At 43.5% G+C, this 23,868-nt stretch overlaps 1 protein-coding gene across 5 annotated transcripts in view; it reads left to right on the top strand.

Annotated features, from left to right (window-relative positions):
- The window catches only part of LOC127583003 (supervillin-like), a 120,520-nt gene that overhangs the window by 22,469 nt on the left and 74,183 nt on the right, over positions 1-23,868 (top strand). For 3 of the 5 annotated variants that reach the window (XM_052038685.1, XM_052038687.1, XM_052038684.1), the window contains exons 2-5: positions 8,726-8,832; positions 9,150-9,187; positions 20,021-20,082; positions 21,336-21,484. In XM_052038685.1, the coding sequence (XP_051894645.1) occupies positions 8,783-8,832; positions 9,150-9,187; positions 20,021-20,082; positions 21,336-21,484 (299 nt within the window). In that variant the 5' untranslated portion in view covers positions 8,726-8,782. The remainder of the gene's footprint in view (positions 1-8,725; positions 8,833-9,149; positions 9,188-20,020; positions 20,083-21,335; positions 21,485-23,868) is intronic. The other 2 variants (XM_052038689.1, XM_052038688.1) reach the window with 2 other exon arrangements.

Below are 23,868 nucleotides of genomic sequence, written 5' to 3'. Positions count from 1 at the left end.
TTATGATAGCTCCATCACAGAAACACACTGAGGGGTATACAACTACAAACACCCAAGAATAGGCAGGAAGGGGATCTTGGCTTCTGCCTCAGAAAGGTTCAGAAAAGATAATATTCTTGTTTCTGTCTCCCGTGTTCCTGACTTCATTATCTTGCTCTCCATCATCAACTCTCTGTCGACAAAAAGACTCATTTCATTTTCCTTTCATGCTGAACTTATTCTTAAAATTTCCTATTCTGTTTCTTATCAACAGTGAGAGGAGAGGGGCTCTTTGAGTGCCGGTATCCTGGACTTTGGTGAGGAGGCTGACTGTTACCACTCGCAGTGCCCACCAGAATATCGCTTTCCACTTAAGCCGCTTGACCACCCCTCTCCCACCCCCACTCCCCCATCCTTCCCAACCGCTCCACAAGTATTATGGATTCTGAAGAAACCAGGGCAGATCGCATTGCCAGCTACAAGGCTGACCGGCGACGAGAATTGGCTGAGAGAATTGGTAACTTCAATGAGAAGGTCACAGTTAGTTCTAAATGCTCAAGAAAGGAAAAGGAAAATGAACCTTTTGAAAAGGTGTACTCTGAATCAGGGCGTTTTATGAGCAAGTCAACTCTACACGTACCTTTCAAACTTTGGGGAGCAAAGGACACTGACATTTCAAAAGAAATCCTTGTGCATAACACAAGTGGGAACTCCATGGGAAGAATGAGTTCCTCATATGTCCAAAACCAGAACAATAGGAATGAAGAGTTGGCTTTAGGGAGCAAACTCAGTGATTCCCATCTTCGTGAGATAGAAGTTTGCAGCAAGGAAATTGTGACAGATGGTTTGGAAAAATCTTTAGCTCTCCCACAGAGATTTTCTATCCTTGAGAACCAAACAACTGGTCTCCCTCCACGGCCCAGGTTAGTATTTGTGTCTTGAGTTAAGGCAAGGCTGCTTATTGTAGTTGTGATACCAAAGGATCGATGCAGTATATCAGTACAGTCGATCATCCTTGGAAATTATTGCCATTTATCTTTGACGTTCTTTTATGTTTTAGATAGATTTCTTTATTGACAGTTAAAGAAAATTAAGTTCAATATGTTTCATACCATTAAACAAAAGTGTTAATTTGGATTATTTAAATATTTCAATGGTTAAAATATGAACTACTGACTCGACTTTCATTCAGACTGTTACAGTTCTGAGTTTAAAAAATTACCAGCAAGATGTGAGGGATTGCAAGAACTATGTTGTTCTTGTTGCACTGTTGCAACATCCTGGGAACACTGTCATCTCCAAACTTCACACTGTTCTGTTGTTGCTGGGTCCAAATCCTGAAAGAGTATTGTTTGAAAACCTTCGCGACGTGATCCAACATTGAGGGCCGCTGATATTTTCTCATAGCCAAGTATGAACAATGAACACTGCACTGGCCTTGCCAATCTTGCCAAATTAGGAAAAATGATAAAACATAAAATACCTGTCCTCAGATACTCAATCTGTCAGAAAATAAGATATAAAATTCACAAGCTGCTTCTACTTCTTGGAAAAAACGATCCATATCTCCTGTTTGGTTTGTTGTTCTTTCCTGTTGCCTTGTTTCTTCGTCTCTTTTTCTTTCTCTCGCCTTTTCTCCTGCCTTTCACTTTGCTTTTTCCTTCCTCCCCTTTACGTAACTCGATCACCATTGAGACCCTGTTTGCACAGAGAACCCTGATCTCCTGTTGTAGTTCTAGCTAGAAACCTAGTGCACACGTGAAGGTTGAAACAGGACAGATGCCTGCCAAAGAGGTGCAAGCCCCATGCAACACAAATCTACACATGTTAATCGTTCCAATATTTTTAGTTGTGGTATGAAACTTAATATCATACAGCTTTCTGTTCTACTTATGCTAATAAAATATATTACTCGCAGTTTAATCAGGGAAGACTGAATGAAGTGCTAATCTTTCATTCCTACCAGTTAACAATGACGTTCTTCTAGTATTGTGTAATGTCTGTACAGCTTGAGCTGCTGGGTAGGCGCCACAGGTGACTAATGCTCCCTTGGTTTTAAATATCTGGTTCTAATCTAGAATTCAGTGGGAGAGAGAACTCCATATACAACTGCCTTTAGCATGAAACCAGTTGCTCACTGCTTCAAAAGATCTGGATTGAAAATATGGGCCCATTTACAAGCTCCCTGTTTTGCCACAACCATTTGGCTCAGGTCTATATTACTCATGAGGTAGTAAATTTCAGCTGTGTTGGAGAATGGTAAATGATCCATATCAGACACCTGGTGAATGTGAGCGTAAGATGCAGGCCAGGCATCTAGATTTACAAGAGTGCATTCAGTGATGGTTAAACAGTAAGTCAAAGGGGTGAGCATAAACTTTAAATAAGTTTAATCTTCCAAGTAAGATGAAGCATTTAAAAAAGTAATGTGAACTGTTTCAGGGAATACAAGGTTTATTAAATATACAATTTTTGAGCTCACACTTCCAGGGTCAAACCAAAACCAAGCTTCAGTTCCTCATCAAAATATCCATGCCTGGTAAACTGAACAGAGCTCTCATTACAGAATTGAGGCTCATGGCTGACCTCTATTCCTTCAGATGATTAACATTGGTAATGTGTCACCATGCTGTTCATATCCATTTTCTCAGTTCTCTTTTCTTCTAAATTGACATGGTTGGCACAGATATCATGGGCCGAAGGGCCTGTTCCCCTGCTGTGCTGTTCTATGTCAGCCAATCAGCCTTCTTCAATGAGCACATGCCCAATGACATGGTGTGGTCTCTCTCCCAGTGCTCAAATGTGATAGGTAGAGGCCCACTGAAGTATTTTGGTGGAGAAAACGAATATATTGGCTTCTCTGCCATCCATTAGGTTGTCCTGAAGAGAGTTGTCTTCAGTTATTAGCACCAAACAGGTCTGAGAGTATTGTCCTTTCGCTGCATTCCCCTCCTCATTGTCTAGTTCCATTGAGTCCAGCAGAATCAAATGTATAGAAGTAAATACAACAAGAGGCCAATAATCTTGCTTTCATTTTGCACTAAAAACAGCGGACACTATTCTCCCCAGTTTCCTAACATATTTGTGGGTTTGATGTATAAATCTCCCTCTAACTTGCCCCAGACTAGGTTATGATCTTCAGGATGGAGCACTGGATTATAGTAAAGACGTGGGAAGCACAGCTCATTTCCAGTACAGTCCACTCAAGCTCACAAGTTTGCATCAACATGATCTGTTGACTGTGATGGCTTATGTTAATTTGATCTGTGAGGGAATCTAGAGGAAATATATATATAAGAGATATAAAAATCCAGGAGAAATCTCTGCAATCAGAGTTTAGACTGGAAAACTCAGTGTCATCGAGGGTGGTTGAGCTGACCATCAGAGGAAGCTGCATAAATATCGGCAGGAGGATGGAATGGAAGGATGTGCTGAAGGGATGAGATGGTTTGTGGACGGGCAGAGGTTCTGGAGAACATGGATGCATGAGTAGACTGTTGGACTGAATGGGCTGTTTCACTGCTTCTTACTCAGACCAGTGTTTGCCCCTGACGGCTCACGCTAAAGTCAATGGAAGCAAATTTTGGAAGCAGAGCATGGATGGCAGCCATGATAGTCTTTCTGCTTAATGTGTGTCTGGCTGGCGGTGTGTTTCTGCCCAATTAACTCCACTCCATTGGCTCAGCCAAACTCTGATGGTAAAACTTCTCTGGTAGCTGCACACCACAGGCAGCAGTTCACAAACCACGGATGGTCTCCTGTTACAATGACAGCGGCGGTCGGCTTCCCGGGGTGGGGGTGCTGAACACTCGAGTCTCTGTGGGATCTCTCTGCAGCTCTTTCCTGGAGAAGAACAATGGCAGTGAGCAGAAAGTGTAGGTGCTGAGGCTTGTTTCCATTCTACTCAAACTAATGATCACTGAAAGACCTTCAGCTGGAGACATTGATCTGCAGCTTTTCTGTCTTGTTTGATTTGTGTTCCCAAACCCATAGTTTGGTCAACCTCAGGGTCTTTCAGTACACTGCTCACAATGTAATAATCACGGTTGTTCAATACAGTATTGAATCACTGAGGCTAATGTATTCTTGAGCATGGCCATCCACTAACTAAATTCCAAGATCCAACACAATTTGTGTTGCTAGTTTTGCTAACAAAAAGGAAACCTGGAGCCAGGAATTTGGTGATGCATGAAAGACTGGCAGTCAAGTACTGGTGTGCCTTCCTTGTACACCTGGCACATTATGTCCTGTTGACATCTGGTACCGAGATGAATCATAGCTAATAGGATGTCATGTTACGGATGTATAGGACATTGGTGAGACTGCACCTGGCGTATTGTGTACAGTTCTGGTCACCATACTATAGGAAGGATGTGAGTAAATTAGAGCGGGTACAGAAAGGATTCACAAGGATGTTTCCAGAACTGGAGGGCTTGAGTTATGAGGAGAGACTGGATAGGTTGGGACTCTTTTCCGCCGAGCGAAGGAGGCTGAGGGGTGAACACAAAGGCTGATAAAATCATGAGGGGCATAGATAAGGTGGATGGTCACAATCTTTTTCCCAGGTAGGGGAGCCAAAAGATTTAAGGTGAGAGGGGGAAGATTTAAAGGGGAACTGAGAGGCAAGTTTTTCACACAGAAAGTGGTGGGTATATGGAATGAGCTGCCAGAGGAAGTGGTAGAGGTTGGTAAAATTATAACATTTAAAAGACATTTGGATAGGTTCATGGCTAGGAAAGGTTCAGAGGGGTAAGGGCTAAATGCAGGCAGATGGGATTAGCTCAGGTAAGGGCGTTGATTGACGTGGATGAGTTCAGCCAAAGAGCTTGTTTCCATGTTGTCTGACTCTATGAGTCTATGAGCTGCAGTAAGTGATATCCCACATGGTATCAATTAACTACATGGTGAACGGGGCACTCAGTGTGGCTCACTGCATAGATGATTAGTATACAAAGGATGACCAACAGACACTGAGGTTGGGCATGTGACCTTCATACTCACACTCGCGTGGAGTTTGCATGTGAGCTTTAACATTTTGTATGGCTGGGTGATGTGATTTCTTTGTTGTGACTTGACAAGTATCAGGCTAAGATAGAAGTGCAAGTTGATTTTGTGTGTTTGCTGGGAAATTACGATTCAGAGTGCAAAGGTTTCCCACTCACTGGGTGTGACTTACTTGCTTTGTTGCTGAGTGATGTCCAGGAAGTGGACATGTATATAAAATGGACTTACTTGTATTGTGCCAGGGCATATTGTTGCTGTGTCTATACCACTGGCTAGTCAGGGATTTCCATTGGACCACAATATTACCTACGGCTTTGACATCAAGTGCTGGAAGTTACAAGTATTCCATCGGGTGCAACTTCTAAAACCGCTAACACAGGAGGATCTTGACACCTGGATATGACTCCCTGGTCAACACCCGCCTCACGTGCCTTGATGCACCTGCAGTGGAGCCCGCCGAAACTGGCTCAGTGTCCAAAGCCACGGTGAACTGCTGCTACCCTGAGGTTTGACCCCCTCCATAGTTGGTCTACTCCCCACTCTCCTGACTATGGATCCAGCTGCTGTGGGCTGAAGCACAGGATATCCTCCTCTGGTCAGCTGAGTGAGCCCTGTAACAGGGACAGACAATGCTGATGGAGGGAATTAAGATCAATGTTAAAAGGGAGAGAGAAGTAGTTGGATGAAGTGGAAAGGGGGAGAAGACGCCAGTTGGCCCAGTCAGCCTGTCCCTGTATAAAACTTTGCTGTGAATTCCCTGGCATCTTCTGCATATCAATTTTGCCACATTGGTTATGCCACACTTGGAATATTGTGTGCAGTTCTGGTCACCACACTACAGAAAGGTTGTGGTAGTGTTACAAAAAGCACAGAAGAGATTCATTGGGATGTTACCCGGAATGGAGGGCTGCAGTTACAAGTAGAGATTGGACAGGCTGGGGTTGTTCTTACTGGAGGGCAGAGGTAGAGGGCTGACCTTGTAGAGGTTTATAGGTTTACGTGGGGCATGGATAGGGTAGATAGTCATAGTCTTTTTCTCAGGGTAGGGGAATGAATCTAAAACCAAAGGATATGGGTTTAAGGTGAGAGGGGAAATATTTGAAGGACATCTGAGGGGCAAGTTTTTCGCACTGAGGGTGGTGGGCAAATTGAATGAGCTAACAGCAGGAGATGGTAGAGGCAGATAAACTCAAAGCATTTGGACAGATACATGGATAGGAAAGGAAATGAGGGATCGGGACAAATGCAGGAAAATGGGATTAGTATAGACAGTCGTATTGGTTGGCATGGACGAGCTGGGCCGAAGGGCCTTCTTCCAAGGTGTATGATTCTAAGAGTCTATTTATGACCTTCTGTACCTGGATAAATACTTGGTAATATAGAAATGCCCTACCTGTTTCTGTTGCTCCTTTACTACTTCTTAGACACGGTCCCGCCAGGGTCTACTCCCACATCCATCCCCCCCCCCCCCCACCCGCCATCATCCTCCTGTCTGAATTTCCTGTTTCTTCTGCTTCTTTTTCGTCACTTTGGTCTTGGTGATAGTAACAGGGAAACAACAATGCAGGTTGTTACAAGGAGAAAGCTTTACAGAAATCCACTTGGGATTTGAACATTATTATCGGGAGCCCTCACAGAGACAAGCATCAGCTTCATGGGAGATGCAAACTCTCCCAAGTAATGTGGAAAGGAAGTTACATTTAGAAAATGTAAGGAATGACGTGATGACAGTTGGAAGTTGAGGACACATTGGGCGCTGTCTTCAGCTACAAGTGAGTAAGAGTCAGTTTGGGAGTTTGGGATGGAAAAGGGGAACCAACCAACAGAAGGTAAAGAGTTGGCTGACCCCGCTGTGCTTCACTTACATTGCTTGCTGTGCAACAACCTGGGTTTAAATTACAGTGAAAAGGCAGAAAATAATGACGGCGAGACTTCAACTCAATGTGCCCCTTTGTTGCTACTTTGCTGAGGTGCACGGTTGTGGGTAGTTTTATACAATGCCATTGATTGTTTCCATTCAGAGCTTGGGTCTGTTAACCATTCACGGCCAGAGTTCAGTGCTTTGCAAGTGTAAATGCTGGATTCTGTTCAACTACCTGATACCTTCAGTGCACACACTGAGCCAGGGGCTTTTCCTCCCGTTCCACACAATGCAGCAGACTCCAATGGGTTTAACCTCTCACTGCTCCTTCCTTCTGCCTTTCTCCGCTCTCTACTGCTGTCTTCTGCTCTTCTACTTCCATGCTGTCTGTTTGCTCTCCTGTCTTTCTCTCTCTTTCTCCTGAACTAGTGGTGACAGTGGCAATGACACAGCCAGCACTGGTCTGGCAGCAGCATGCGGCTGGGAGATGCGCCGGAGGCCCAGGCGCTACATTAGCCCCGGGGTGAACCGCAAAACATCTGATCGCTTCAGGACTCAGCCCCTCACAGCAGCCGAACGGTAAGACACGTGTGGAAGTGCATGAACATTTTCTTTCAGTTAAGAGAAAGTTTGCAAGTCGGCTGTAACACAGCTTTGAAATTCAGAAAAACTGCAAGAGCTGGAAATCGGAAACAAAAAAAATGCTGGAAACACTCAGCACGTTTGGCGGCATCTGTGGAGAGAGAAACAGAGTGAACGTTTCAGGTCGAAGAATCTGATGGAGGATCTTTCACCAGACTTTTTCTCTCTCCACAGATGCTGCCTGACCTGCTGAGTGTTTCCAGCATTTTCTGCTTTTATTTGTAACACAGCTTTCTTCCTCCGACAAATAACTGCAGCAGGGTGCAAACACCAGGAGTGGGTGTTGCCCAAAGACCACAGTAAAAGGATCTTCACTCATACTTGATCCTATTTCCTCCACACCCCCTTAACCTACCTCACTTGTTAAAGGTTCTGACTCCTGCTGGAATCCAGTTTCGTGTGGGAACCCAGATGAAATAGTTGGCAGTCTGTTCAACTGCTGAGACATTGCAGCTATTCCTAACCTGGTTTACATGCAGATAAGGACAATCTCCAGTAACCCGGTGTAGAATTCTAGCCAAAATTTGCTCCTCCACTTTAACATGGCATCTGGTGCCCAGTTCTAGGATTTCTTCCATGCCCCAGGTAATATTAGTGATTTTAACACTGTGCAGAGTTCTGCTTTCCTGTCTGCATGGCAGACGCAATAAGCTGCTCAGAAAGTCATGGTGTACAGGGTAGACTAACTTTCCCAGAAGACAAGCACTAGAGAGATACTGAGGTTATGTAGCAATGCAGTTGTGAATCTGAGCTTTTGTGATATTTCACTGAACATACGCCAGTGTGATTGATGGTGCTGGAACAAAGTGGCAAAATTTGAATGGAGCACTTTATGATCTTAGCTCATTCTTCAAGCTTGGAAACCTAATGCACCACTCAAAATCTGGCCCGACTTCATGGTCCTGTTTCTAAAAAGATTGTTTTTTAAAAGATTCAGAAAGAAAATTTGCCATTTGTTTCGACGCTGTATGATGTACAGGGTTGTAAAATCAGAACAGAGCTATTAGGAGTGAAATCAAAGCTCTGGTTTCACAAGAGGACCAGTGAAATCTGAAACTGCCCTACCCCAAACCCTGTCAATACTGGCATACGGCGATTCTCAATGCTAGTTGATTTCTCAGGGTTAGAGGTACTGAATGTTGTCAAAGGCAGGTAGGGTGGGGTACATCAGATGTGATTTGCTCAAATGACAGAGCAGAGCAAGTCTACGCCTGACCCAATGTTTTTACTCTGTTAAAGGTTTAATGAACTTTCAATATCAGTAAAGAACAGAATCTGACCTGCAATCTCTCTTGCATGAATTTCCTCCTAGACAACTCTGATTTGTTTAAAAATACGAGGACAAGGTGAGCCTTCCTGCCTTGATTCATCTTCTGCCTAAATTGTTTCACATTTGTCTGTGAAATCTGTTGTAGGAGGCACGTACGTCACATATATCAAAGGGCAAATTGTGGGTGATATCAGTAATCAAGAAGCACAATGGAAGTTCTCAGAGTTTCAGGATTACAAGGCAGAGGCAGTTTGTAAAAGGTTTAACTTCTGAAGTTTTCAAGCTTACAAGATAATATGTTGGGAAGGATGTGAGTTTTATTTTGTTCAACAACTTTCTCCACAGTTTGTCAGTGACTAATGTTCAGTCTCTCTCACTCCTTTAATCTTACAGAACTTATGTGTTGAATATAAACAAGGACAACACTGAGGGTGAGTACCACACCAGCACAGACAGCCACCATTAATCTACCTAAAAGAGTATTGATGTGGACTCCTTACAATAAGGGAATCATGGGTTAATTAGTGCAAACAAGTGGAGGGTGGACCACAGACAAATGCCACATTATATCCTTCAGGGCTGAATTCTAACTATACATCTGGCGGGGAGATTACCGCATATATCTCTTGTTTCTATTCCTTTTCTTTATAATTTCCATTTCATCAACATCAAATGTATTGTGAATATCATCCACCTGCCTCTGTCTCTTAACTCCACCACTCCCCATCCCCTACCTGGCTCCATCTGCCTGACATCATTCACCTCTCCTTGGTCCACCAATCACCCACTGGCCCCTGTCTCACTACTCCTTATACTGGCTATCTCCACAATCCTGATGCAGGGTTCTGACCTTAAATCATCGACAATTCCTTTCTCTGCACAGATGCTGCCTGACCCACTGAGTTCCTCCATCAGAGTACTTGGTGGTCATCTCCACCTCTGAGCCACAAGTAGGAACCTCAGCCTAGATCCTTTTTTGGACGGGGCATCATAACACACTTGCAAAGAGGACATAACCCAAAACCTCAAAGGCTAAATTAGTGCATAACATAGGGTTGTGGTGTGGCTGCACCTGGAGTATTGTGTGCAGCTTTGATCTCCTTACCTAAGAAAGGATGTACTGACCATAGAGGGAGTGGACACTGATTCCTGGGTTGGAAGAATTGTTGTATGAGGAGAGATTGGGTTGACAAGGCTGGATGCAGAGATTATTGAGGTAGACAATACTTAGACAGGGCTCAACAGACTGGATGCAGGGGGGAATATCTCCCCTGCCTGGGGGTCGAGAATGAGGGGTCACAGTCTCGGAATATGGTGTAAATAATGTAGGATTGAGATGAGGAGAATTTTCTTCACTCAAGGTATGGTAAACCTGTAGAACTCTCTCACACAGAAGGTTATCAAGGCTAAGTCACTGCATATATTTAAGGAGATGCCTTTGATGTCTAGAAATCTGTCAAGGGAAGAGAGCAAGAATGTGGATTGTGACAGAGGATCTGCTATGATTTTATTGAATGGTGGAGCAAGTTTGAAGGGCTGGACAGCCCTCTTCTGCTGCTGTTTCTCTATGTTTCTAAACCTGAATAGGTATCTACTCATGGGCTGCTGGGTTTGTTCTGGCTCCTCCATGTGCATGATGTGCCTGAGCCTCAGAAAAGCACAGGCAGAATAGTCATTCACAAGACAGCTGAGATCTGCTTAAAGGGGGTGAACCTGCCTGTGTTCCTGGCCACAAGAGTCTGGCACATGGAACCTCCTGCCTAGGCTCTGTTTAAGATTCCTGACGACCATTCGATTCCACAACCCCTTTCTCTTTCTTTGAGCATCCTCCCCACCCATTATCCCTACATCCCCACCTGAAGCTCAGATTTCTCTACCCCTGCTCACTGGACACCCACTCTGGAATGACTTTGCTAGCTCTGCAATGGTGAAACTAGAGGAGAAGGGCTATTGTGTGGATTTAGACAGAACATGAGGTCCTATCCCCTTAGGAACCAAAGGGGTAATCTACGTATGGAGCCAGGTGATGTGGTGAAGGTCCTAAATGAATACTTCTCATCTGTATTCACCAAGGAGAAGGACATAAAGGATGGCGAGATCAGGGAGGATTACATTGATAGTATTGAGAGTCAGTATTAAGAGGGGGAGGTGTCAGATGTCATGATACATATAAGGTTAATTTGTTTGTTCTGACCTGAAACATTAGCTCTGTTTCTCTTCCCACAGTTGGAGCCTGACCTGATGAGTATATCCAGCATTTTCTGTTTTTATTCAGCCAAAGTCTGGTGGTTTTTATATAGAGAAGATTTTAACAGCTGTGCTAACGTTATATGGAAAGAATGATTTTGCATTTTGTGGCATCATTCGCAGCCTCAGAACATCTGAAAGAGCTTCACATCCAGTGAAGTATTTGTGATGTGAAGTGACTGTTGTGACAGAGGAATTATGACAACCAGTTTTTGCATTGCAAGTTCACACAAGCAGCAATAATATAAATGACAGTGTTGTACAGATATTGCTCGAGGGCTAAGTGTCAGTGTGAGTTCAGAGCCAACATGTTCCGGTAGAAACAAGATTAGAGAACCTTGGATGACAAAGGTTATTAAAGGTTTGATCAGAGAAAAAAAGGATATATGTCACAGGTATCGCCAACTGGGATCGAGGGAGTCCCTTGAAGAATATAGAATGTATAGGAGAAAACAAGAAAGAAATTAGTTGGGCAGAAAGGGGCCATGAAATATTCTCTGCAAGTAAAATTAAGGAGTGTTCCAAGACATTCTATAAGTATATCAGGAATTTTTGGAATGAATGGGTCACCTTATGGACCAAAGGAATTAGCTATGTGTGGAGCCAGGGGGTGTGGGCAAGGTCCTAAGTGAATACTTCTCATCTGTTTTTGCAAAGGAGAAGGAAGTGGAGGATAGTGAGTTCATGGAAGGGTACGTTGTTATTCTGAATAGTTAGTATTAAGAAGGGGGAGATGTTAGATGTTATGGGACACATAAGACTGATAAATCCCCAGAGCTGGATGAGACCTTATCCAGGATGCTATGGGAATCAAGGGAGGAGATAGCTGAGGCCCTGATGGAGATTTTTACATCTTCATTAGCCACAGGTGAGGTACCAGGAGAACAGCTAATGTTATTTCCTTATTTAAGAAGGGCAGCAGGGATAAGCCAAATAATTATAGGACAGTGAATCTTATGTCAGTATGAGGGAAATTATCAGAGAAAATTCTAAGGGATAGGATTTACATACATTTGGAAAACCAGGGGCCGATCAGCAAAGCCTTGTGTGGGGGAAATCTTACCTCACTCATTTGATAGAGTTTTTTTGAGGAGGTAACTCAGAAGATTGATGAAGGCAGAGTGATAGACTTGACAAAGTCTGGCATGGTAGGCTTGTCCAGAGGGTTAAAGCACATAGGATCCAAGGTGAGCTAACTAGTTGGATCCAAAATTGGCTTGGTGATGGGAAGCAAAGGATGGTGGTAGAAGGATGCTTTTCTAATTGGAAGTCTGTAATCAGTGGTGTACCGCAGGGGTCCATGCTGGGACCCTTGTTTGTGAGATATACTAATGGCTTGGAAATGAATGTAGCAGGTATGGTTAGTAAGTCTGCAGATGACACGGTGGTGTTATATAAAGTGAGGAAGGTTGCCTAAGGTTCCATTAGGATATAGATCAGATGAAAGTTGGGCAGTGCTTTGGCGGATAGAATTTAATCCCGACAAGAGCGAGGTGATGCATTTTGGGAAGGACATATGTGCGCTTTGAAATATTGATGAACAGGGAGACCTTGGCGTCCAAGTCCACAGTTCCTTGAAAGTGGCAACAGGTCAATAGGAAGAAGGCAAATGACATGCTTGCCTTCATAGGTCGGGCCATAGAATATAAAAGTAGGACATTATGTTGCCACTAAACAAAACACTGATTAGACTGCACTTGGGACATGGTGTGCAGTTCTGGTCACCACACTATAGGAAGGATGTGGTTGTGGTAGAGGAAGTGCAGAGGAGATTCATCAGGATGTTGCCTAGATAGGACGACTTTAATATGGGGAGAGATTGGTTAGGCTGGGCTTGTTTTCCCTGAAGTGAAGGAGAGTGGGGGGTGCCTGATAGATATACATAAAATTGTAAGTGGTATGGACAGGATTGATGGAATCTTTTTCTCTTGGCAGAGATATCAAAAAGAAGGGGGCATAGGTTTAAGGTGAGAGGAAGGAGTTTTAAAGGGGATTTGAAGGGAAAGTTTTTTACACAGACAGTTGTTGATATCTGGAACTTGCTGCCAGGGGAGCAGGTGGAGTCAGATACAATCACTATATTTCAGAGACATTTAGTCAGGCACTTGAATCGGCAAGGTATGGATGCATATGGACCTAATGTGGGCAAATGGGATTCGTGTAGATGGTCAGAATGGTTGGCATGGACATGGTGGGCTGAAGGGTCCATTTCCGTGCTGTATGACTCTATGACTCCACACTGTGAGAAGCTCTCTGGTCTTTTTCAAATAATGTCTAGATGTTGTGCTCAAATATCCCGAATAGCCGTCACAACATTCAAACCCAGAGGTAGGAGGCTACCACTGAACCACAGCCAGACACGGAGTAAGAATCCAAGCCTTCATGCTGTGAGCCATGTAGTTTACAGGGTGTGGCAAAGTAACAGGTCACTGGCATCTGTAAGGCGAGAAGGATGAAGCTGGGAGGGATTAAGGTATCTGAGTGTTCAGCTGCTGTGTTCTTGAGTTGTTCTACGCTGTGATAAGGATGGGATATTCCTCAGTGTGGTAAGAAATAGCCATCAAGAAATTCAACCACTTAACCCTGCTCGTTTCAGTGTTACGTAACTGTTCCCTGGAGTGAAATATGCCTTTTGCTTTTATTTTACACTTCTCTCCAATATTTGTCCAGGTACTTCCTGGAGTGAGTCATGTTTGTGTGGGTGGCATGTTTCCTCTTTCCAGTTGTGAATTGAATGATGTGATTAGTAGTGTAACGTCATTTTCCAGTGTTGCCAGGTGAACTCCAGTGACGATTTCCCTTAAGCTCACCTGTCATTGGTCACTTGCAAGCCAACCAGGTTTCCATAATGTTGCTTGCTCTGCAGCTGGGTGGGTTTAAAGGGCCAGTCATGCTCTGCTGCACCACAGTCTGGAGCTGGGTGCTCAGCCGGGAAATCACTCCTCATCACCATCTCCACAGCCACTACAACACTTGGAAACTCCTTACAGTCAGAGCCTGCGTGGAGATCCTGTCAGTTTCATTGGAAGGCTTGGGACTGGCAGACGAGCACCAGAGGAGCTGCAGCAGTGTCTGCGAATCCTGAGTGAGGAGACTCACTACCAAAGAACATAAAGCCCCAGGTCTTCCTGCTTTAACCTCTCTGAGGAGTAGGGTCTCTGCTAGACAGTCATCACACAGTAAATGAACATCAAATACTGCTGGAAATCTGAAATAAATTTTTTTTAAAAATGCTGGAAACTCTCAGCTGGTTAGTCAGCATCTGTGGGGAGAAACAGAGTTAACATTTCAGTTCAAAGACCCTTCATCTGACAATAGTATTGAGGAGGGGTTTTTGACTTGAAACACTAACCGTTTCTCTCTCCACAGATGCTGCCTGACCTGCTGAGAGTTTCCAGCATTTTCTGTTTTTAAGTCACCACAGAGATAGAGTTGTAGAGGTATACGACGTGGAAATGGCCTTCAGACAGCCAAGTCCACAGCTACCATCAAACACCCATTTACACTAATCCTATTTCATTGTCCCAACATTCCCATCAATTCCCCCCAATTCCACCACTCACCTGCACCCTCGGGGTGATCTGTGACCTCCTGTGACCTCAGTTACAGGCTTACAGGGGACCAGGTGGGACCAAGGCCACACTCAGCTTCTTATCTGCAATATTGATCATTGGTGACCTCAGCAATAATGCAGTGAGCAGAAAACTGTGATGCAGTATTGGTTGGTCTGGGGTATCTCCAGACGGCTGTGACAGACTGGTGTTTCCTCTCACAGCCTGCTGCTCACTGTGCTTTTGCTGAGGTCACTCATGCTCAATACTCAAGGAGAATTGATTTCCTCCACCTGTCTCAGCACAGAAGATGAAGCAGAGTGAGTCCATGGATTGGCTGCTTCGCCGAGGTTCAAGGTGCTTTAGACAGCAAGCATTCAGTATTTCAGGCTCCTGTACAGAACTCTTTATGAGCCAAAAGGCCTTCCATTCCTCAACATTCAGCTGTGGTCAACCATGAGCTTGTGGTCAATGCCTCGTGAATCCTTCAGTCTCTCAACTTTGGGAAAGGAGGGGGAGGAGTTTCAGAAATGCGTTCAGGAAGATTTCCTCCGAGAACATTGTTAGTTCAACGGGAAGGAAGCATCTGATGCCGGAGACTGAGGCAAGCTCAGCAGACTGTGTCTGTAAGAGCAGTGGTCATATCAGAGGGTTTGGATTAATGATTAGCAAAGCAAGGATCAATCTAGTGTAGAATTATTAAAATTCAATGGGATGAGAGGGTATCTAGTGAGTGTAAATGGAATCAGAGATTGAATGAAAGTTTATGGAGTACTTATGTTGGTAGATTGCTGTCACAGACATTACATGTACACTCAGTTCCGCTGGGGCAATATTATCCCTGTTGCCCTTCCAGGAGATGTGGAAGTGATCAATAAGATAAAACCTGTTTGAGGAACTTGGACAGAAACTTCTTGGACAGTAACTCCTACCATGCTATTCAAATACAGAAGCTATCTTAAGATTGTAATAAAAATATTGAAAGTAAAGCAAGAAATTTAAAAACAAAAGCAAAAATAAAAGATGAAAATGCTGGAAATAGCCAGGCAATATCTGTGGTGAGAGGAACAGAGTGAACATTTCAGCTCCATGACGTCTCATCAAAGCTTGCGAACTCCAAACAGAAATGTTGCCTGCTGGCCGCTCCTTCCTGCTCTTATCTTCCTCTAATTTCCATGTCACCTGAAAATTTTTTATCATTTGTTTCAAGCCCAGTCCAAAAGATTGTATTGACATTTTACCATGATGTGAGGTGCGTCAAACTGAGGTGCGTAGAAATTTCTTCTCACCGAGGAGGATGAATCTCTGGAATTCTCTGCCCCGCAGGGTTGTGGTGGGTAGATCATTGGGGATTTAAAGAGGAGGTTGATAATTTTTTGAAAGATCGGGGAATTGAGAGCTGTGGGGAACTGGCACAGAAGAGGAGTTGAGACCTGGGGAAGATCGGCCATGATCATATTGAATGGCGGGGCAGGCTTGAGAGACTAGGTGGTCACTCCTGCTCCTACTTTCTTGTGTTGTTGTGTGACATTAAATGAGAAACCATCTTGGAGGTGATGGGCCAATGTAAACAGCACATCTCTTATACAGGTATTAAGTACAGAAGATACAGGACAAAATGCTTCTTTCATTCAAGCCATAATTTACAACTCTGTAAAATTAGCTGATGTAATATCAAGCTGAGAAGCCTTCATTTGCTTCCAAAATATTCCTTTTAGTCCCTGTTCCAATAATCTGATTAGAACCACTTTTGTAATTTGAAATTGATATTTGAAATTAATGATCCGTTGATTGCTATCAGCGCCCGCACTTGTGAACTGCTTGAAGGGGACAGAGAACCATCCAAGAATGAGTTATTTTTTCCAAAGCAACAGGAAAAAAGTAGCTTGTGCAACAAGATATACCCACAAATCACAGCAAGTCTCAAAAGTTTTGAAGTGTTATACAGAAATATGTTCCACTCTTCCAGCTCCAGACGCACAAATCATTTTCAAATGGACCTTGATAAGGTACCACACAGTTGTCTTATGACAGAGGTTAGTGTATATTGAGAGTGGAAACAGGTAACTCTATGGATAGAAAAGTGACTTAGAAAATAAAGCAAAGAGTATAGATGAAGACTTGGAATAAGGTAAAGAGCACTATTTCACAAGGATCAGTGGTGTAACTATAGCTATTCAGGATTTATATAATGTTTTACATTAGTAGATTTGGAATAAAAACCCAGGAGCTGTAACACTGAGCATGAAACTACTCGACTGTTCATGAAAATGCATCTGATTCACTTGTGTCCATTACTTGGCTGGGCTCAAGTGTGAGTTCAGCATCAGCCAACATGATTGACCTGATCCTTAACTACACACTGAAATAGCCCAACTGAATGCTCTGTTCAGAGCAGTCAGGGTTGAACAATAAATATTGGCATTGCCAGGGACACCTACTTCTCGTGAGCAAATAAAAACCTTGGGAACAAAGTATGCAGTTTTAAAATTTGCAGATGAAATCAGACTGGACTTTCAGCTTACTCTGAGGAAGAATGGTATGATAACACAAGAAATTAGGAAATATATCGGTGGGCAGTTATAGCAAATTAATTTGATGTCAGTGTGAGGTGATGATCTGCAGTGGGGAAAATAAGAATAAAAGGTGAACAATTCATTAATGCCAGCATCACATATCACTGATGCAAGTTTGATGAATATGTGAATATAATGTTGCAAATGTTCAGCAGGCCAGGCTGAGTCATGCAGGGATTGGAGAGGGGAGGAGGGGGGAGGAGGTCAGCAGGGGAATTTGTTGGAGAGAGAAAGGTATAGAGGTTCAACAACCTTTTGTCAGAACTAAAATAAATGTCACCAATTCAGATGAGCAAATAGTTGTCCTCATTTAGTCTACACAAGCATGGCTGATTCATCCACATATTAAACTGCCATGTCACAAGAGACAAACAAAGTGCATTTTAAGTATGATGCAGAGAAGATTCTTTCATGCTGCAGTAAATGCATTAAAGTAGTTTTCATTGGCCAGTTACCAAAGTTCTATATAAAGAAGTATAAAATGTTGTCCTTTATAATTAGAAAGGATAGGCGTGTGGCACTGCACTGTGCAAAGGAACAACTCAGAGGTTTGTCCTCATTGCACTCTGGAAATGTTTCTTCAACACAAGTATGAGTGCAAAATGGGAAGGAGGTGCAGTCAGCTGAGGCGCAGTTCTACAAAATAATCTACAATAAACATGAGGTTTTGGGTGCTGATGCATATTCATGAAAATGCGAAGGATATGTGTCTGTTCCTCTCCAGAAGCTGACACATTTAAATTCCTGCAATCACCCTTGATTCAATGCTGTAATAATGGAAGATTTCGCGCTGCACAGTGCAATCTTATTTTATGACCCACACACAATGTTTTAGGAACAGCTTCTTCCCCTCCGCCATCAGATTTCTGAACTGTTCAGGAACACATGAACACTATCTCGTTATTCCTCTTTTGCACTATTTATTTATTTTTGTAATTTATAGTACTGTACAGTACTGTATAGCTGCTGCAAAACTACAAATTTCATGACATATGTCAGTGATAATAAACCTGATTCTGATTTGTGTAAGAAGAAAATATCTTCATGAGTTAAATCAAATTGATTTCTCTCCCCTTCAATTTAATGGGGTTGTGGCACTTTGGCTTCCATGCTCACAGAGACCCAATGTAGAGGGTGCTTTGAATGATAAACTAGAGTTCACAGTGCAATAGTAGAAAGACCAGATACCGGACAGGATGATTTTTCTCATCACACTGTCCCATTGCCTTTTTCTTGTGGGATGATCTGGTGCAGAAAGAGAAGCAGAGGCCATTGATGTCGATCGTCCAAGTCGGTGATGTTCAATGGCCATTTCTGTTGCTGCAGTGGAATCAGGAGTATGCCTACTTAGTCTCTCAAGCCTGCTCAATGACTATGGTGCATCCAAACTCCATAAATAGCTCAGTGTGGCACAGTTAGTAGATCCACTGTCTCACAGCTCCAGCAGCCCAGGTTTGATTCTGACCTCCAGTGCTGTCTGTGTGGCATTTGCACGTTCTCCTTGTGTGGATTTCCCCTGGGTGCTCCAGTCTCTTCTCGCATCCCAATGACATGCAGGCTGGGAGGTGAATTGGCGGCCGTCAGTTGCCCCTCTAGATGGGTAACAGGAGAATGAGGGTGGGGTTGATGGGATGTGAGAGAGAATAGGCAACGAGGAAATGAGCAGAGGAATGTGATGCTCCAAGAGTCAGAACAGACACATGGGCTGAATGGCCTCCTTCTATCTCATAATGAAAGATGAGAATATGAGAAACAACAGTTGATATTAAAACAGTTATTAAATTTAAATCTGGGGTTAGTTGATATTTCTTCACCAATGAGTTTAAGGGATGTGGGTCAAAGACATTTATAGACTCATTCAGCCTGAAAACAGGCCCTTCAGCCCACCAAGTCTGCACGATCAGTCATGTAGCCATTTACACAAATCCAACACTATTTTGTTCTCCCCACATTCCCATCAAGCCCCGCCAGGGGCAATTTACAGCAGCCAATTAACCTATTAACCTACCAACCTGTGTGTCTTTGGGATGCAGGAGGAAACCTAAGACCCCACATAGTCACAGGGAGAATGTGTAAACGTCACTCTGACATGGGCTGCAAACATGTTGAGAACTGGGCTTTTGCAACAAGTATAGGGCTGCCTGACCAGGTCCAATGGCATGGATTCCAGTGCTTGGAACTCTTATGGTTAAATCCCATTGAAGATCTCCATCTACCCCTCTCAGAGCACCTCCCTTGAGATCCCTACCACCACATCATGATTGTCTCAGCAGCTGATTGCAAAGCATCCCTTCTTTGTCTTTGCCTCTGGCCGTTTCTCCTCTCCCTTCAACCCTGAGTCTCCCTCCACCGTGAGCTCTCCCCACACCCCCACCATGACCCACAACCTACCTGGGTTCCTCTGCTTGCTTTGCACTGGCAGATCAGGTGGGTGGAATGACTGGGATGAGAATTTACACCAGGAAAGGGAAACTAATCTCACTGTGTCTTCAATGGATATTCCCAGGTTGACAATTTCTCTTCCCTATTTACAGTATGGACATGGATAGCCCATTTCTTCTATATCCTCTGTGTGAATTGCATGCTAATTCCACACTCAACGTTTTAGGAACAGCTTCTTCCCCCCTGCCATCAGATTTCTGAACGGTCCATGAACCCATGAACACTACCTCGTTATTCCTCCTTTGCACTTTTTTTTGGTGGGGTGTAACATGGTAATTTTTATGTCTTGCACTGTACTGCTGCCGCAAAACAACAAATTTCATGACATATGTCAGTGATAATAAACCTGATTCAATTATTATTATTGCACAGGGGCATAATCTATGCTGCAAGTAGGACCTGTCTCTCTCTTCACTAACCCTGTACATGTCATGGTTTCCTTTTACAGATGATGAGAAGATGGATGCAAGGTCAAAGCTGAGTGTGGCTGCAAAGATGTCACTGTTTAAAGTAAGTGCTACATTGTGGAATATTCAAGTCCATTTCAGCGTAATTTATGTCCAGTGAAGTGAGGGGTACCCTGAAATGTGGTCATGAATCCAAAAGATCAATAAGGTTCCCAAAGCTCCAGTTTAAGGATGTTAATGAGAGGAATATGGAACATTAATTTATAGAAGAGGCAGCTCTAGGTGGTGACAGAAGCCGCTGGTGACAGGTGAGGGGAGGGATCACAATTAAATGGTTTCAACAGCTCCCTGGTAGAACCAGTGCCATAACAGAGTAGTGGGACAATGGAGCGCCCTACAGCAGCAGACAATGATACCCTCAGTCAAGGCATTGAGGCAGACACTTTCTTTCCAGAGCTGACTTACAGAGTCATCAATAGTCAAGTGACACCAAAGTTCAAAAGCAGCCCATCCATCATCTTATGTGGATGGAAGGTGCCCACCTGTTGTACTTTGGTACCTTGTTTCTATCTTGGCCTTTGCCGTAAAAGGTTGAAAATATTATAATTGAGTTCCATGTAGCCTTGTAGGGGTTAAATCCACAACACAACAGGTAAACGTTGATAGGACTCCAACAGAATATTTAATAAAGTATGTTTTATCAAGGTGGTTTGGATGATTCAGAGGTTGGCAATTTGTTTCGGGTTGACGCAATTCATTTAATTAAAGGTCAACAGGAGAAATTGCAAGTTTCTATTTCTTGTGTTCAGAAGTAAGAAGCACAGTCGAGCGACACAGCTGGTAGAGCCGCTGCCTCACAGCGCCAGTGACCTAGGTTTGATCCTGACCTCTGGTGCTGTCTGTGTGGAGTTTGCACGTTCTCCCTCTGACTGCGTGGGCTCCCCCCGGGTGCTTCAGTTTCCACCCACATCCTAAAGACAAGTGGGTTGGTGGGTTAATTGGCTGCTGGAAAATGCCCAAGTGTAGGTGAGTGGTTGAATCGATGGGTAATTGATGGGAACGTAAGGAGCATAAATTGGGATTTGGTGTAAATGGGTACTTGACTTGGTGAGCTGAAGGGCCTGTTTCTGTGCTGTATGTCTCCATGAGCCCATGTTTCAAATAGGCCTAACACTGTGCAGAGAAAGTCGGTGATAAAATGTGACTTGGATGACCAGTTTCGGCAACTGGACAAAAATGAATGTTTAACAAACTGTCAGCCATGAGTCTATGGGAATGTGATGTTAGATCTGACCCAGGTTTTGAGAATGATTTTGTCTCTTTTTGTTTTGCCCATGCCATCTACACTTCCATTAGGAACTAGAGAAAGCCTCCCCTGCAGAATCTCCCTCCTCCCCATTGCGACCTCATAGCGTTAACGCAGCCATGGAACGCAGACTGCGCCATTCACATGATCGATGTCGGACGCAGCCGATAACTACAGAAGAGATGGTGGTGGCAAACAGGTACTTGGCATACACATCAAAATGGGGCTTACGTTTTGGAAGCAATCTATTAAACTCACAGAACAGTGGGAAACCTCATGTGCTGGCAGTATCTGAAGGCAGAACACAGTGCCTCTATATCCTCAACCAAGAAAGCAAATTTTTTTGTGGGATCTTGCTGTGTACAGGTTGGCTGCCTTATTTCTCTATGTAATAGAAGTGATGTACTTTAGGCCAAATAGTTTCAAGTGTTCATGAGAGGCTTGATACGTTAATTTTGACAGGTAACTGGAACATATAATGCCACTTTTGTGTCTACTACTTGACCCAATTTCAATGAAAACAAAATGTTAAGGGATCTACGAGTAGATTGTGGACAGAACAAGTTTTCTCTGTAATGCATAGAGGACCCTGGACACACAAGTGGCACCCAGTGATGGACCCGACTCACCGCCTGCCCCATCCCACCCACCATTCTTCTGATTAGACCTAACCTCACCTCACTTCCCAACCCCAGCCACCAGTGCCCACCCATGGTACTTTGATGCCCGCCTCTGACTGACAATTGCAGATCATCTGTATGCCAAACCCTTGCCCCAATACTCCTTCTGATCCTCAGCCCACCCTCTCATCACCAGGTCATTCTCTCCCGGGACCTCCCAGACCTGGCCCCTTTGTGTACTCTGCACCGGCACACAAGGAAGACCTCAGCCTGCAGAAGGCCTGTCTATTGCACACAATGCCTTGGCCTCCTGCATCACTGAGTCTCCTAGTGACGGACCCATGAGCAAAAACTCGCCATGGCCACCACACTGCAGCTGTTCAACTTGTCCTCGCAGATGCTAAGGGGAAGCTGTGCCTGTGTGAATGCAAATATGTTCATTCTGACTTCAGGATTGTACCTGGTGCTGCCAAGTATCCCAGTACTGCTTTAAACTGAGAGATTTGTGACTTTAGCCAACATTTTAAATAGTGTTTCACTTTAATCCAGCATTTTAACATTCCATCCACTCAAAGTACCTTTGAGAATAAGGAACTTTTCCAGAAATCTTTTACTGGCTGTGCATCATCTCTACAGTCCTGCATTACAACACTGACTGATCTCTGGTTACCTTAAGGCTATTTGAAAATTGCTTTTCTCTTCAAACTTAAAATCACTTAAATTGTTCTTGAAATATTGTGATGTGCTGCACCCGGATTCTGTGAGGGCCAGGTATAGATGACAAAACTGTTGATCTTTGAGAAACATCTGAGTCCGTGAGCTCCGGGGAGCTGGGGGAAGTGAGTGAGACTGTTCCATTGAATTCTTCAGTTCAGCAGACTAGTTTTCACTGGTGTAGCATTTCTGCAAGCATATACTTTCTAGCTGATGTTAACTGGCAAAAATGAATCCTCCAGTGTGGTGAATTACTCGTTTAAGGTGCACACAGGCACATACATGCACAAACCTTATTAATCAGAATTCTCGAATATTTACTGATTTATTCAAGTACAAGGGTTGAAATGGTAAAAGTAAGTATCCCAGTTCTCTGATTGGTGTTGTCTAGGCATGTAGGAAATAAATTGAATTTTTACGATGATGTAAAACGAGTGAGAGTAAATCAGCAGCTTTTAATATTTGTCATAATTTCTATTGTTGTTAACTTCAATGGAAGTTAAAATGGGGAGGGATGTAAATCAGTCTAATGGTACCCACATGACCATTCAGAATCCAAGTCCACCTGATGTTTCTTGTTTTTCCAAGACATCAAGGGATTGCATGAATTAATTTCCCGCTCCAATAATTATTGACTTACTCTCTTTATTTACATGTTCAATTGAACAACATATTTATTGTTCCATTAATTTTTCCAAATCTGCCATGCTGTGACACCTCTTAAAGTGCATTCTACTCAACAATTCACCTTGGTTATATCATTCAATGGCATCCATTTCCAATTAATTCGCTATATATAATTATACCTATATATATATAAAACAACAATCAGCAACTGATTTTTAAATTATACCAACTTTACACAGTCAGTGACTCCATTTGTATCACTCTGTATCCAATCACAGATCCTGATGACACTACGCTGCACCCAGTCACTGACCGCAGTTCTACCACACAATGTCAAATCACTGGCTCCACAAGCAAGAAACCGCAGATGCTGGAAATCTGAGATGAAAGCAGAAAATGCTGGAAATGTTCAGCAAGTCAGGCAACGCTGATGAAAGGTCATTGATCTGAAGCTTCTCTGTTTCTCCCTCCCCAGATGTTGCCTGGCCTGCTGAGTATTTCCAGCATCTTCTATTTTTATTACATGACATAGTGCCATGTAACTGTTCTTAATTATATCACAGAGATATTCTCTTCTTCTTTACTTCTTTGTTAAGTGGTCCTTTGGGGTCAAGGATGACCT

This window comes from Pristis pectinata, chromosome 25, assembly GCF_009764475.1.
Source record: "Pristis pectinata isolate sPriPec2 chromosome 25, sPriPec2.1.pri, whole genome shotgun sequence".
In the NCBI taxonomy this organism is placed as follows: Eukaryota; Metazoa; Chordata; class Chondrichthyes; order Rhinopristiformes; family Pristidae; genus Pristis; species Pristis pectinata.
The sequence above is the reverse complement of the archived record's forward strand: the minus strand, read 5'-3'. Positions and strand labels throughout refer to the sequence as shown.